This window comes from Dioscorea cayenensis, chromosome 4 (genome assembly GCF_009730915.1).
Source record: "Dioscorea cayenensis subsp. rotundata cultivar TDr96_F1 chromosome 4, TDr96_F1_v2_PseudoChromosome.rev07_lg8_w22 25.fasta, whole genome shotgun sequence".
Taxonomy (NCBI): Eukaryota; Viridiplantae; Streptophyta; class Magnoliopsida; order Dioscoreales; family Dioscoreaceae; genus Dioscorea; species Dioscorea cayenensis.
The window spans coordinates 22,159,092-22,174,926 of NC_052474.1; the positions used below are offsets into that span (position 1 = coordinate 22,159,092).

The window sequence follows — 15,835 nt, forward strand, 5'->3', positions numbered from 1 at the left end:
ATACAAATGAATGAGATGCAGAGCTCCTACATGAGCTGTTTGATGAAAGGGATGTAACAACTATCTATAACATTTACACGTGTGGTAGTTCCGATGATCAAATGATATGGCATTTCAGTAAGAATGGCTACTATCAAGTTAAATCTGGCTATCGAATTGCTCAAGAACTATTGACATCTACTTCGATGGGCATGGGAGAATGGCTTGCACTATGGAATTTTTCCATCCCTAATAAAGTAAAGCATTTCTTATGGCGCCTCCTTTGCAAATGTCTTCCTATACATTCACGGTTGCATGAGAAAGAGCTTAACATTGTCAATGACTCTTGTGTCCTTTATAACCAGATGAGTGAGACTCACGCTCATCTTTTCTTGAAATGTGAATCAATCTCCTATATTTGGCAGCAGTTAGGAGTCAACACAGGCATGATCACTGAAGAGGGACTTAATGGGTGGTTCTTTGAGCTTTTAAGTGATGGACATTATGATGAAGCCTGCAACTTATGCATGATGCTTTGGAGCATCTGGAACTTGCGCGATGCCAAGCTATAGGAGGCGCACCCTTCACCTCTCTACACCTTCAGCAGGCAAGGCTATGACTTGCTATCATCATGGCAACAACAACAACAAGCCCATAGTCACCACAATGATGTGGCAGGAGACACGCACTTGCGGGGAAACCTGTATTGGTCGTCGCCTCCAGAGGGACATTTTAAATGTAACTTAGATGGGGCTGTGTTTGCTGCCCAACTACAGGTAGAGTATGGAGTTATTCTTCGTGACTCTCTCGGTAATTTTATCACAGGTTTCACAGCTACATTTAGGGTCCGTTTGGATTGCAGAATAGGAATGAAAAGAGGGGGAATGAGAAGAAGGGAGGAGTGTGAATGAAAATAGGGGGAAAGGGGAGGATAATGATAAAGGTGTTTGGTTGGAGGATTGAGAGTTAGGAATAAAAAAAAGTAGGAGAGAGAAATATAGTATAATTACACCTATGCCCTTTTATGCAAATGAGATGATATTTTACAAAACAATGTTTATATTTAATAGTAAATAATTATTATAATTATCATTAAATATTTGTAATATATTTAACTATTTTAATTTATTGTTATTAAATATTTCATCTAATTAATATAACTTAAAATAAATTGTTATTTTAAATAATAAATAATTAGCATGATTTATAATTATTAAGTATTTATAATATATTTAATTATTTATTTTAATTAATTAAAATGAAATATTATAAGTAATTAATATAATGTAACAAATGTTTGTTATATTAATTAATAAATAAATAACATGTTTTATTGTTATTTAATATTTTTAATATGTTATTTATTTGTTTAATTGTAATTAACTATTTCAACTAATTAATATAATTTAACAATTATTTATTTATTAATTAAATAAATAACTAATATAAATTTATTATTATATAGGAGGGGTATAAAAGTCATTTCATTACCAAGGAGTCCAAATCCCCCAATTTTGGGAGGATTGGAAATGCCCCACATGCATGCTTCTTATTCCCATGCCAACCCACTATTCACTCCTTTCATTGTTGCCAAACATGGGTTTAAATATTATGAGTGTATGTCATTCCCACTCCCAAGGCATGAATCCATAAACCAAACGCCCCCTTAATGGTTTATTCTCCCCCATGGTAGTTGAAAGTTGAAACTATTGCTTTGAATGAAGCATTGTGTTGGTTGCGGGTTGTAGAGGTGGGCATAGGCCAGTTAACCAGGCCCGTCCCGTTTGACCCAGTTTTATTATTAAATTTAAATATTTTATTTACAAGTTGTTAAATAACAAAAAATTGGTGGCACAAATGGGGTTTGAACCTAGGACCTCTCACTTGGGATAATCACATTAACCAATTGGCCTACAAATCTTTTTTATTTTAGTATAAAACATAAATAAATATAAAGAAGTTGCAAAATATTTTTTAAATTTAATCCCAAACAACAAAAAATTTAAAATAACTTATAATAACTTAAAAAATTTTAAGACATATCAAAATAATTATAAAAAGGATAAAAAAAAAGCTACATTTTAATTTGTTTATCTATCAAATTAAATTATTAGCACACCTTTTTAAGTGCAACAAAAATTACATATTAAGTAGTATTCTTATTTTAAATTGAAGTTATCATCAACTTATTTATTTATTATAATTAGGGTTGGCTCTAGATGTCACTTTGGTCTCTAACTATAGGGTTATTATTATGCTCATCATGTTGTCATTGAAAAAAGTTACTAATCAAAATAATATGGTGTAACCATTATTCAAAGATATTCCTTTTTTACTAATATATTTTTTTTATAAATTGATATACATAATTTAAAAACAATTTTTTGTAATTTTATTTTTATTTTATAAATTGAAACAAAATAATTAAATATATGTGACAAATAAGAGTGCCCCTATTTAAGAGAATTTAAGAGTGTGCATGAGTAAGGACTTAGTGCTTATAAGCCAAAAAATGATTAACAAAATAATTATTTAAAAAAAAATATTTATGAAAATTTATTGTTTGATACTTTGATATTTTACAGATTGATTTATATAATTTTTTAATTTATTATATGGTCTCTTAATTTTTTATAAATTATATATATATGTAAAATATTTTTATCCATATTCTACATCTATCTATATATAATTTTTTTCCAATATATGTTAAAACAAATTGTAGCTCAAGTGATTAAGTTTTTGCGAAGTCCGTTTCTGAGCATCTTAGTGACTTCCAGGATATTATTAACAAGTTGACTACCATGAAAATTTGTCTTGATGATGAATTGCAGGCTTTGTTTCTATTGAGTTCTTTGCCAGACAGTTGGGAAACCTTGGTTGTGACTATTAGTAACTCTGCTCCGGATGGTGTTCTATCTTTGGATGTTATCAAGGAAAGCATGTTTAATGAGGAAATTAGAAGAAAGGAGATGGGAGTTGATAATTCACAGGCTCTTGTTGTTGAGAACAGAGGAAGAAGCAAGAGTAGGGGTTTCAAAAGTCACAATAACCCAAGGAGCAGGTCCAAGTCCAATGATGGGAAGAATGTAACTACATGTCATTATTGCAAGAAGCCTGGTCATATCAAGAAGTATTGTTTCCGTCTGAAAAGGGAACAGAGCTAGAAGAATGACTCACATAAAGAGGAAGATGACAAAAACACTGCAGCAACAGCTTCTAAGAGTGATGATGATGTTACTTTGATTTGTGCAACTTTTGAGTGTTATCATGTTGATAGTTCAGACTCAAAGTGGCTTGTAGATACAAGTGCTTCATACCATTGTGTTCCTAGAAGGGAGTACTTCATGAACTACCAAGCTGGTGATTTTGGTAGTGTTAAGATGGGTAACCAGAGCTCAGCAAGCATTGTTGGTTTAGGTGATATTCGTTTGAATACTAGTCTTGGGTGCATACTTACATTGAAACATGCACTTTTAATAATTAAAAAAAAACCTAACTAATTCAGAATTTGGGGCCCGGTTTGGAACCAGGTTGGTTCCAAACCGGGATGAACCGCCAGGCTGGTTCCGGGTAGGGCCGGTTTTTCGGACGGCCCATGCCCACCTCTAGTGGGTTGGTAACTACTCTAATGTTGTGCTAGAAATGGATGCTCAAGCTGTTGTTTGTAAGTTTCTGCAGTAGGAATGCTTGTTACAGAGTGTAAATCCCTCTTAAATCAATCCCTATCCTTCACCTTATAGTTTAGTAGGAGATAATCTAACCGAGCTAGCCACATGTTGGCAAGATCAGCTCCTTTGTTTTGGGTACTATCATGTATGGCACTCTTCACCTTTCCAAATAGTGGAGATCTTGCTCAAAGAAGCTTCTATTTATCAATGAAATCTCCTCTCTTTCCTTAAAAAAAAAAAACTTGGGGGGAAAAAGTCAATACATATCAGGAAACTTAAAAAAATATATATATATTTACATTTTTTTTTTTAATTGAGTGGGGTAGCGATTGTCACAATTTAGATCTGAGTTTGCCCATAGATCCAAATAATGAGAAATTGGTCAATTTGTTGAATTATATATGTGCTTATTAATATATATTATTCTGTAACCTTATTTTCACATTTTCGATTACATCATGCAAGCATTTTGATTTTGAGGTCAATATCAAGTGTTTTATGTAATTATATGTTCGATTAGATACATTTGATTTAGTTTGACATAGACAATAGGTTCATAACCCAATGGCATTGGTGCCATTGAGAAACCCATTTTATCAGATGCTCAGGTGTCCAGAACTCAAGTCTCATTAAACGCACGGATCTCCGGTATGAGTCTAAGCTTGCAACTTGAATCCTGTGTCGCTAGATGAAGTTGTACAAACTAGATGACTAATTCTTTGCCCGTATGTGACTAACTAAACTTGTTGTATTTGTAAAAAAAACATAAAAAGCAAAAATTGCATTTTACCAAATATCAATTAATTTTAAAAAAATTATAAAAATATTTTGCTCTGACCTTTTTTTTATCTGATCTATTGTTTTATGAAACATAATAGAGAAAAAAAAAAGTTTATTGTGAAAACTGTATTTGTTTTTGTTTTTTTGTTTTTTAAATTAAAGGTGGATCATATTTATATGGGAATATCCACCTAAAAAAAATCGTTGTCCTTACTCTATCTTCTAATCTGATCATCAAATCTAATGCATATATAATATACATTTATAGTCAGTGTTTTATCGCACTCAAATATTTCAAATGATAGCTACGTACAACTAACTGAATCCATTTTAAAAAAACAAAAATAAAAAAACAAGAAAGCCTTATTTAAAATGTTTTTCTAATCTATTATATGATTAATAAAAAAAATGATTCACATGCAACATAATGGGAAAAAGAATTAGAGCAAAACTATTTATCTCTCTCTCTATATATATTTATATCAAAAAGGAAAAAAAATTGACAAATATTAACCACAAGGATATATATATAAATATATATGTATAGCTTTGCATGGTCCACATGAGAGGGGAATGAATATAAAGTTAATATATTGTTATTTATAGTACAGAGGTGGGTCAATTACTCATATTGGGTGGGTTAATATATTTGATAATGATGACATACCACATGCACATTTAAGATAATATATCATGGATCATTACTCTACAATAATAAAAATAATTTTGTAAACTTTCAAAATAAATATTGGGGGAATCTAATGAATAGTGATTTTTTTTTTTTTTTTTAAACCATGTTTAGGTATTACGCATTTTCAATACCAAGGTGTTTCGATCTCTAAACTACTCATTCACCATTTTAATGAGATACCATTAGGTAATAGCTAGGTAGTCAAAACAGGGTTGGCCTGGCCGGACTGGATCCAGTACTAGGCCGGTTTGGTTCAGTCCACAAAACCGTTTAAATATAGAACCGGCCTTAACCCGGATGAATCGACAAGTTCAATTGAGAACCAGATGAACCAGGCCGGTTCACACAGTTCCAACAACCAATTAAAAAAAACCTCAAAACCTAATATCTATTATCATTGACACATTGACTCAGCCATCAAGCAAAAGAAACAATCTTCACTCAATTCTTCTCCAATCTCCAGTTCTCCACTTGTGATCTTGGCGACAATGGTGGAGTGGTGGGCGAGGCCATGGCGGAGGATGTGAGCGTGGGCTTGTTTAAGCTGGGACAACGTACGGGTTTGATTAAGGAGACAGAGGGCGACGGGCTGATGAGGTCCGGAGGAAAATGACTGGAAACTAACGTCGCTGGCGATGTTGGTGGGAAGCGGGTCAGGGATGGTTGGGAGGCAAGAGATCATCACAGGAAGAAACCGATAACGGCCCGCGATGCTTGCCGGATTAGATTTCATTTATTAATTAATTTTTTGTTTTCGGATTCGGGTCGAATATTTGTGGATCTGATTACTTTTGGTCAAAGAGCCTACAACCACACAAGCTTGTTAGAATCATCACTCTCATCCTCAAAGAAGTACAAACTATATAATTTGACCTTGGTCAGACCTTTTGACTCTTGAACTTTGGTCTTCTCCGGTTCAAAAGATATCTGATCGTGGTCGGACCTCTTAACTCTTGAACTTTGGTCTTCTCCGGTTCAAAAGATATGTAGGGTAATAGTGGTTATGCATTGTTATTTATTTATTTTATTATTATTTTTTTTAAATAAGAAATAAATAAAAAGTGGAGGGAGTCCAATACAAAGGCAGTTTCCCTGGTTTTAAGAAAATTTTAGTAAGGGTGGTTTTGTTTGCAAGTTGGAATTAGTTTTTGAGAATAATACAAAAACACAAGGAACACAGCATGCGCGTTGGCACCGTGGGGACTGCGCAGAAAGATGGAAGGCATGCATGCACTCAAGCAACACTGCCAAATGGACTACGTCTCTTTCTCTTCTTCTTGCCAGTTGCCACCATGCCTAAATCTAACACAAGCCTTCCTTTTTCCACTTTATTTCACTATTGCCCAAACATCAATTTCCCCATTTTGCCCCCTCCTCGCCAATCCAAATTCCAAAAGGGGTGATTAATATTAATTAATTAATTAATTAATCATTTATACCCTTACAAAAGTTGATTATTATATGTATACTTACCAATTTTTTCTTTAATATATATATATATATACACACACCACATAAAAACCAGTTTAATTTGATCCCTGAACCACCTCCCCCATAAAAAAAAACAAAAAATATATATATTTTTATCTTAACTTAGAAAACAGACAATATATAAATATAATCCAACTTTTTATTGCATCAATCAGAACATTTTTTTAATTGATGGACAAGGATGCATAATTCCTACTCCAATTTTGCGTTTACATCTTAAACAAAAGGAAAAATAAAAAGTTAGAAAAGTAACTCTTGATTTGATTTTTTTTTTTTTCTGTTTTATGTTTAACCCAGACAGAAATTGAGCAGAGTGTTTTATTTTAACATTGAGATCTAGACTAAGTTTTGATGAAAAAGACAATTGCTAAAACTGTTAAGAAATGTTTTTTGTTGCAAGTGAAAAAAAGTCTCATGTAGATTAGACTTGACTTTTTGACACATCAGTTCCTCTGGTAGTCTAAAAGTGGGTGAGAAGAGACCAGTCATGGTAGTTTATAATTAATATAAGGAACCAAACTTGGAGAGTTATACATCTACAAGCCAGTGGTTAGATATTTCCGCAAGACAATGTTCAAGGATACCCCTTTCAAGAAACACCATTATATATATTAAGCTCATTAATTAAGTCTAACCAGATACCTATCATTATTTAATATTAATAAACTAAAAATAAATAAAATATCTTTTATAAAATATATATTTATGCATTTTAATAAAATATAAAAATTATATATTTATTTTTATATAATATGTTTTCACAGTTTGAGTTATAATTATTTATAAAATAAATTTTAAAAATAAAGATTTTATAAAGAAAAAATAAACTTAAGGTATTTAAACGAGAGTTACAAATTAATTTTTAACATTGTCAACAAAAAAAAAAAAATTCTGTTCACCCGAGATTCTTATACTATTCTCATACTGTACATATACTATACATCCGGGTTCCAGTACTGTTTGGTACTGTTTATATTTATATAAAAAGGCCGTTTGTCGTCTATTATTCAAAAAAAAAAAAAGAAAGAAATTCTTTAATAAATCTATAGAGAATCCTTAGATTTTCAAAATATATGTCAATAGAGGAATTTAATAAAGGTATACATAAATTTCATGTTCTTGCAGGGTATAGATAAAAAATAATAATAATAATAATAATAAGAACCTTATTGGTACAACCATTGCATTATTCCAAAAATAAAAAATAAAAATAAAAACTCAAATTAAAATTAAAAAAGAAAAAGAAATAAAGGGCAAAATGGTAAGTTGGTCGAAATAGATGGGATGGTTGCCATCCCAATTCCCAAGTGTGGTTCTGATTTAATTGAGCCTACTCGCCACCTGTTTCTCCCTCTCCTCCTCAGCACCCAAGCACTATAAAACAGAGCTGCCTCCTTTTTCCTCTCTTCCGCCCTTCAACCGAGAACCACTAGGCGGCTGCCTTCCAGACCTCATCCATGGCCTCTACCAGGCTCGCCTTCAGGCCCGAGGCCTTCCTCTGCTTCTCCTCCTGCCCTCCCAAGAGGGCTGCTGCCAGATCTCCTCGCGTTTCCATGGCTTCCACCATTCCCTCCTCGAAGTGAGCTTTTTTATTTTTCTGCTTTATTTTCTGGTTTAGGCTTTTTTGGTTACTTTGTGTTTCTGTGTGGCTTCTTGTTGATTGCGCTGGTGAAATGTGTTTTGTGCTATTGTTTCTGATGTTTTTGGTGTGCTTTGATGGGTGGATTTCTTGATTTGGTTTGTGGATGCTTTTATTCTTTGGTTGTTACTTTTGTTTTGTGGTGAATTGAATTGGGTTCTCGTAATTTCTTCTCTTTGATTTTGGCATGTGAGGAAAAAAAAATTGTGTATTTGTTTTTGATTTCTTTACGCGATCTGGAAATTTGATAGGTTTTAATTATCAGTATGCCTTTTCCAGGGGCTCATGTTTTATGATTTTTCTTCGATCTGTGTGTTTTTTAATCTTTCCTTTTCTTTTGGGTTTTTTTTTTCTTTGCTTTTGATTCACAATCAAATTCTTTATATATATATAGCTTTAGCTTCTCATCTTAATGGACTAGCATCAACTTTATTTTCAAATTTTTTAATGATTTCACTGGATTGCGATGTAATTTTTCAGTTGTTTGTCTTGAATGTGTAGAATGCAATTAAAAAATTTTTTGCCAACTTTTGGTGTTCATATTATTGGCTAATGATGCCATTGTTCTACTGTAAAGATTTTGAATCAGGCGGGAATACTTATTTATCCAAATTGAGATTTTCATCATGACTGCTGGTGATATGTGTTTCTTAGTTGAAGGTGGTATTTCCTACAACAATTCTTCATAATTCCTCATTGATCTCACTGTTTTCTAATTTGGGACCGTGGGGGTTTTGTTTGATGGCCTGATTGATGCCAGATGAATGTCTACCATTGGTTGGAATACCATATTGTGCTTGATTTTTCCCACATTATTATGAGCAACCAACCACATTCTTTGTTGTTGGCCGTCCCAAAGTAGCTTAATGTTTTTGTGTCTTCAATTTTGTGATCATGCTTCTGTGTGGTTGTATTACTCAATTTGGGGTATTATTAGCTGAATTTTGGGGGAAAAATCATAGGTGATTCACAGTTGAATACTTCCCATTATCATTACTTGCCTGTAACTTTATATTGTTGATCTTATTAGTACAGAGCATGGAAAAAGAGGTGGCATAATTGATGCAGGTTTCTTGGTTTCACTGTATGATCATCTACGCAAGGGATTAGCTTTTGGTTTCTTCATCCATGCCTTTAAGGCCACCACCTGTATCCTTGGATGCATTGTAATTTTTATTCTGATGACCATCTTTAAAGCTTTCAACATGCTTTGCATACCTTTCAGAGATGTAGTGTTTTCAGCTCTTGTAGGATATATCCATTTGCCGGTAGTTTACAGATTCTAACTACCATGCATCAAAAGCAAAGCCTTTCTACATTAGAACTTAAACTGCCGATTGCCAAGGCAAATTTCCTACTCTGCTACCCATTCTTTTATCCATTTTTGATGGCTTGCCTTTCTCCTGAACAAATTCTTTCCTGGTTAGGAATTAATAAGAAAAAAATAAAGAAAACATATCTCTATTTTTGTGTGTATATTTACACCTTTTGTTGAGCTGACCTTCCTCGGAGCTGCGATCCATGGCCATAGAATCTTCTTCTTGAAAAATGAACAGACCATGATGTTCAATGAATGGAGCAACTTCCTGGGGCAAGTTCATTGGTATAGAAACCTCTAAATTGAAACTGTAATAGAATTTTTTTTTCTTCTGTGTGTTAGTAGTGCTTTTTGTTACCAGGAGAATAGGCATATATTTATGTGGTAAGTCTTAGGTCATGAAAAACGTTGGTCGTTTACATGCTCTATGAACTTCTTTGTATGCTAGAAGCGGGAAGATGTCCTAATAAGCTTCATAAATTTGAATTGCTCTGAAATATTGAAAGATGACATGTTGTCATACATGTGGCTCTAAACTATCCCTTTGGTTGATATTTGACTAGAATGCCTATTCACTGACTTAGAAATACCCCAGGTCCTAGGATTGAATGTTCAGTCATTGTATGTAATTTTAGGATTTTCTCAGAAAGGACAGCTGCAGCCTTGTTGCTTAAATAGAAGCTTTTAGGAATAGAATTAGTTTTGTGCTATACCATGTTCCCAGTACTTTATTTTCTTCTTATCTTCTGTTTAGTGATGCAGTTCTTGAATATTCTAGGACTGTTAAGTATTTTCCGAGCAGCTAAGGTTATATTATTGAGTTCTTCAGTTTACCTTTTCTGCTTTTAATTATTTACACTATGCTGACATCTAGCTTCAAAATTGTTTATTCCCTGTGTTGTCAAAAGATAAGGTAGTGAGCCACTGAAATTTTCTTCTTACGATGCTTTCATAATTGTTTCTATTATCTTTTAAGATCTATGGTTTTATTTGCATGTTCTCATTAGAACAAACGTTGTAATATGAGTTTTTTTTATTCATCCTAAATTACTATAAAGAATATGTCAAGGCTCACATTTGTTTATCTTTGGTGATCATATCAGGGTTGAGAATCTGAAAAAGCCCTTCACTCCTCCTCGTGAGGTCCATGTTCAAGTCACTCATTCCATGCCACCTCAGAAGATTGAGATGTTCAAATCACTGGAGGAGTGGGCAGAAAATAATGTTTTGGTGCATCTGAAGTCTGTGGAGAAGTGCTGGCAGCCACAGGACTTCCTGCCAGATCCTTCCTCAGATGGATTTTATGAAGAAGTTAAAGAACTAAGAGAAAGGGCCAAAGAAATCCCCGATGAATACTTTGTTTGCTTGGTCGGAGACATGATCACTGAGGAAGCTCTTCCTACATATCAAACAATGCTCAATACCCTTGATGGTGTCAGGGATGAAACAGGCGCAAGCCCTACTTCTTGGGCTGTCTGGACAAGGGCATGGACTGCTGAAGAGAACCGACATGGGGACCTCCTGAACAAGTACCTTTATCTTTCTGGGAGAGTTGACATGAAACAAATAGAGAAAACCATCCAATATCTAATTGGTTCTGGAATGGTAAGATCTAACTGTTTTAGTCGCTGTTAGTTGCTGCTAGTTGCTGTTAGTGAATTTGCTTCCTTTGCTTGCCTGTGATACTATTGAATCTTATTGGTGTAGAAATTTTTTTAATCCTCCAAGTGCAGTGAACCTATTATTGACTAGTTTCAGATATTAGGAAATTATCTGAGGAAACTATTAATTACTCCACCAGTAGTTTCAAAATTTCTGATTAAGGATTGGCGAGTATCGTTAGTGTTTCAATCTAGAGGAGTGCATTTTATGAAAGGTAAATATAAAACGTGGAATATCACTGCTAATAACCGGCATCAATGCTTAAATAAAGATACAGGTGTATTCTTGTTGATCACTGTAGCATCACATCTGATAACGCGGTTAGTCCTTATTGACAAAATCAGAGATGATAATATATGATTCAAACTTTTGATGGCTTCTTTTGCTGTCTGCTATTAGGACCCAAGAACAGAAAATAGCCCCTACCTTGGTTTCATCTACACCTCATTCCAAGAACGGGCAACCTTCATTTCCCATGGGAATACTGCAAGGCACGCGAAAGAACATGGAGACATAAAGCTAGCTCAGATATGTGGGATTATTGCTGCAGATGAGAAGCGCCATGAGACTGCATATACTAAGATTGTAGAGAAGCTGTTTGAGATGGACCCAGATGGCACTGTGCTTGCTTTTGCTGATATGATGAAGAAGAGGATCTCAATGCCTGCTCATCTGATGTACGATGGCATTGATGACAACCTGTTCGAGCACTTCTCAGCCGTTGCACAGCGCTTGGGTGTGTACACTGCCAAGGACTATGCTGATATACTCGAGTTTCTTGTGGACAGGTGGAAGGTGGGTGACCTGACTGGCCTTTCTGGGGAGGGTAACAAGGCCCAAGACTTTGTCTGCGCCCTGGCGCCCAGAATCAGAAGACTAGAAGAAAGAGCTCAGGGGAGGGCAAATCGAGCTCCCACTAAATCCTTCAGCTGGATCCATGGCAGGGAAGTGCAGCTTTGAGCAACTGAGGAAAATAGAAGAAAGAATGAGTTTTGGTTTGATAGTTTGTGTTGTCCTAGTTTTTTAGTATACAGGGTTTTGGAAAGTAGTTTTAAGGCAAAAGTACTATGTTATCTTTTTATGCATGGTTTCATCTGTACTGTCAAAGGTTGTTATTCTGGGTTGCTGTTGGTTGGCTGTAGATACTCTATGAGACTAATGGATGTATTGGAGGAGATGGTATTTGCCATAGGAGGTGTTCTGTTGTCAAAGTCTGTAATAACACTTTCTTTCCTTGTAGCATCCGATGGAGTAAATTGTGTTGCATGTGCTCATCATTAATATTTGTTTTGCTGCATTGGTTAAATCTGGAAATAAGTAGTTTGGGTAACCATGTGTCTGGCCCTCTTGTGGCTTTTGGCCGTTTGGGTTGTTTTCTTATAAAGTTCTTTGCTTTCCTGGTTTTGCTGAAAGGTAAGCATTTTGGTTTTTTTAATTTACTTGAACAGTGACCGACCGATATTTGCTTATTGCCATCATCTACAATGGTGTGCGCAGGAAAACAAAAAAAAAATTCTCTTGGTAATTGTCATTAGTTCCGTTGCATTGTCTGAGTTGCAGGATAAACAGACAATTTGAAACAACTTCAAAGAAAGGGGCTCTTTGAAATTAAACTTTCTTGAGGTGTATTTAGGCAAATTTGCGGACCATATCTCTAAAACCCCTCGGCATCCTCGTCCAGCTCCGGAGCTTCTCCGAGTCGCATCAATGGCGACCAAGCCATAGTACGGCACTTTCCTCCATGGACTCCGCCCTCCGCTCTCCCTTCCTTTCTTCCTCCATTATCCTCTTCAATCCCTCACATCATCCCCCCTCTCTCCTCTCCAAATCCCGTCGCTCTTCCTTCCATACCATCGTCTCAACGTCTCGAACTCCCCCGAACCCCAAGTTCCAACTCCTTGATCTTGCTCGGAAACCTCTTGCGATTCTTATCTTCTCCGCCACCGTCTCTTTCTCGCCATTCGTTGCCGGCCCACTTCCGGCCATCGCTGCCCCGACTGTGACCTCGACCATCGAGGACGAATTGGAGATTAAAAACGGGGATCATGAATTCTCCGGCTACACGAGGCGACTCCTTGCCGTTGTCTCGGACCTCCTCCGTGGGATCGAAGAGGTGAAATCTGGAAATGGGGACATGAATTTGGTTCGTGAAGCGTTGAAGATGGTGAAGAAGAAAAGGCGTGAGATTCAGGGAGAGGTTTTGAAAAAGTTGAACGCGGAGGTTAGGGAATGGAAGAGGGAGAAGGCGGAGGTTATTAAGAAATCGGGGGAGGTGTTGGACATGGGGTTTGCAGCGAGGAAGGAGAGGGATAGGATTTTGAAGGAGGATGAGGTGGATGGGGGTATTGGGGAGGCAAAGGAGAAGGTGGAGAAGTTGGAGGAGATGATGAGCGTTGCAGAGGACGAGTACAATCTGTTGTGGGAGAAGGTTGGGGAGATTGAAGATAGGATTTTGAGGAAGGAGACGATGACATACAGTGTGGCAATTCGGGAGCTGTCATTCATTGAGAGAGAATGTGACATCTTGGTTGACCGGTGTAAGATTCAGTTGAAAGATGGCGATCTTGCAGAGTAATTTCTTAAGCTTTCTTTTCGTATGTGATATATGCACCATATGCAAAATTTATGCCTCTTTCAGGTCCATAAAACGTGCCATTTCCATCATGAAGGCTGAGTGCATATTTGTAGCTTTGTTTGCTTGGACCCTTCTTTTTTTTATTTTTTTAATTGATTGATTAGTTGCTTGAACTATGGAACACTACAAATTCAAGCTGTGTTAAAAAGAAACGAAGAAACCTTTTTGGCTTTTTTTTTCCATCACAAATGAGTTGAGGAAAACCCATCCTCCTAACTCTGCCTTCTCACCATCAATTTTGATTTTAACATCCCCCTTGACATTATACTTTTAGCGTCATTCCTCCCAAAGTATCATATTGCCATCTTTCTCATTCTTTCAGACTTCTTGAAAGCTAGTTCTAGACTCCGGTAAACAATTTTTTAATGGTATTGAGGTTAATGCCTTATTACAAATGATCATGCTGAAGCACTAGTGCTTGCAACTCAAATCCATCGTTGTTGCCTTCAAATTATTGGAAAAGCTTTAACTATGAAAGTGTAATATTTCATGAAGCTTCATTATGTGCCAATTGCCTCTGGTTTTAAACTAGTCTGTCACAAGATGTACATTTATTCCTGTCATTAGTGATGTATTTTGCAAAACCAAAACTCTATTAGATATTATAGAAAGTCTATAAGAAAATATCCTCAGTGCTAGATGATGGAGGTCTGAAATCATGCAATCAATTGGAAGGGCCATTTGTTCGTCCTGTTCTATGTCTTCATATCCTTTATTTTTTATAACCATAGAATAATATATATTTTTTTCTTGCATTGCTTCTTGCAGGCAGCCAATGAGCTATTCTAGTAGGCTCTCGAAATACGACATTCAGAAAGAATTAGAAAATGCACATAAAGACTACTGGGAACAGTTGCTCTTGCCGACTGTTTTGGAAGCTGAACATTCTGAAATTTTTGAAAATGATACAATTCAAAGTTTTGCCATAAATGTGAAAAGAATACTTGAAGAGTCACAGCATATGCAAACAAACCTTGAAGCCCATTTCAGACAAAAGTTAAAGAAATTTGGAGATGAAAAGCGTTTTTTGGTGCACACACCAGAAGAAGCTCTGAAGGGCTTTCCAGAAGTTGAGTTGAAATGGATGTTTGGAGCGAAAGAAGTTGTTGTTCCAAAGGCTGCCAGTCTTCACTTATTCAATGGGTGGAAAAAGTGGCGTGAAGAAGCTAAAGGCAACTTGAAAAAGGATTTGCTAGAGAACGAGGAATATTATAAGCAGTACATTGCTAATAGACAGGTGATCCTTGTTATTCTTTTCTGTATGCAATTGTCCATCTTGATGCACATTGTCGCATCTTAGACTAAGGACCAGTTGTATATATGCGTGCTTGTGAGTGCATGAGATGCATGTGTGTGTGTGACTCCAACTTACCTACTGTTTTGAAAGTGCTCAATTCTGGTCTAGTTTGTGTTTTGCAATATTATTTGTTACACAGTGGTGATGGATTTGAAATTAATTATGTGAGAGATTGTTTGCATTGCTGTTTGGGTTCATCCATTTGTTTTTCAAGAGGCTTATTTTACTCTCTTTCCATTATAGTTCACTATGCCCTTTATCAAGAGTTATTTGGCTTGACTCTGAAGTATTTCACTCCTAGTCGTTTTTAGAATTGCCGTAACATATGATCATGCTGCTCAGTCTCTCTTATTTGGTGAAACTTGGTTTCTAGACCATTCAACTTTCCTTGTATGATTTTTATTGTAGGAACGTATCCTTTTGGATCGAGAGAGAGTCATGACTCGGACATGGTACAATGATGAAAGGAATAGATGGGAAATTGATCCAGTGGCAGTTCCATATATTATTTCAAAGAAGCTAATTGAAAGTGCTCGCATTAGGCATGACTGGGCTGTCATGTATATTGCACTTAAGGGTGATGATAAGGAATATCTTGTTGATATCAAGGTTTTTGCTTATCTATATTTAAAGCCAGTTTCAGTTCATATGTTTTATGAAGTTATCTTGTGT

The 15,835-nt window shown here is 35.5% G+C and overlaps 2 protein-coding genes across 7 annotated transcripts in view; both read left to right on the plus strand.

The window, feature by feature from the left end:
• Positions 1-7,956: 7,956 nt before the first annotated feature.
• LOC120258356 (stearoyl-[acyl-carrier-protein] 9-desaturase, chloroplastic) lies at positions 7,957-12,508 on the plus strand. 2 transcript variants are annotated; one of them, XM_039265729.1, is made up of 4 exons: positions 8,738-9,400; positions 9,764-9,854; positions 10,673-11,174; positions 11,631-12,508. In XM_039265729.1, the coding sequence occupies exons 2-4, from the start codon at positions 9,811-9,813 to the stop codon at positions 12,189-12,191; spliced, it is 1,107 nt and encodes a 368-aa protein (XP_039121663.1). In that variant the 5' UTR covers positions 8,738-9,400; positions 9,764-9,810; the 3' UTR covers positions 12,192-12,508. The 2 variants fall into 2 exon arrangements, with proteins under 2 accessions (XP_039121662.1, XP_039121663.1); XM_039265728.1 differs by lacking the exons at positions 8,738-9,400; positions 9,764-9,854 and adding an exon at positions 7,957-8,191.
• A 248-nt stretch (positions 12,509-12,756) lies between these two features.
• The window catches only part of LOC120259439 (probable inactive ATP-dependent zinc metalloprotease FTSHI 5, chloroplastic), a 31,809-nt gene continuing 28,730 nt past the window's right edge, over positions 12,757-15,835 (plus strand). For 3 of the 5 annotated variants that reach the window (XM_039267042.1, XM_039267041.1, XM_039267043.1), the window contains exons 1-3: positions 12,757-13,802; positions 14,635-15,103; positions 15,572-15,772. In XM_039267042.1, the coding sequence (XP_039122976.1) occupies positions 12,973-13,802; positions 14,635-15,103; positions 15,572-15,772 (1,500 nt within the window). In that variant the 5' untranslated portion in view covers positions 12,757-12,972. The remainder of the gene's footprint in view (positions 13,803-14,634; positions 15,104-15,571; positions 15,773-15,835) is intronic. The other 2 variants (XM_039267040.1, XM_039267039.1) reach the window with 1 other exon arrangement.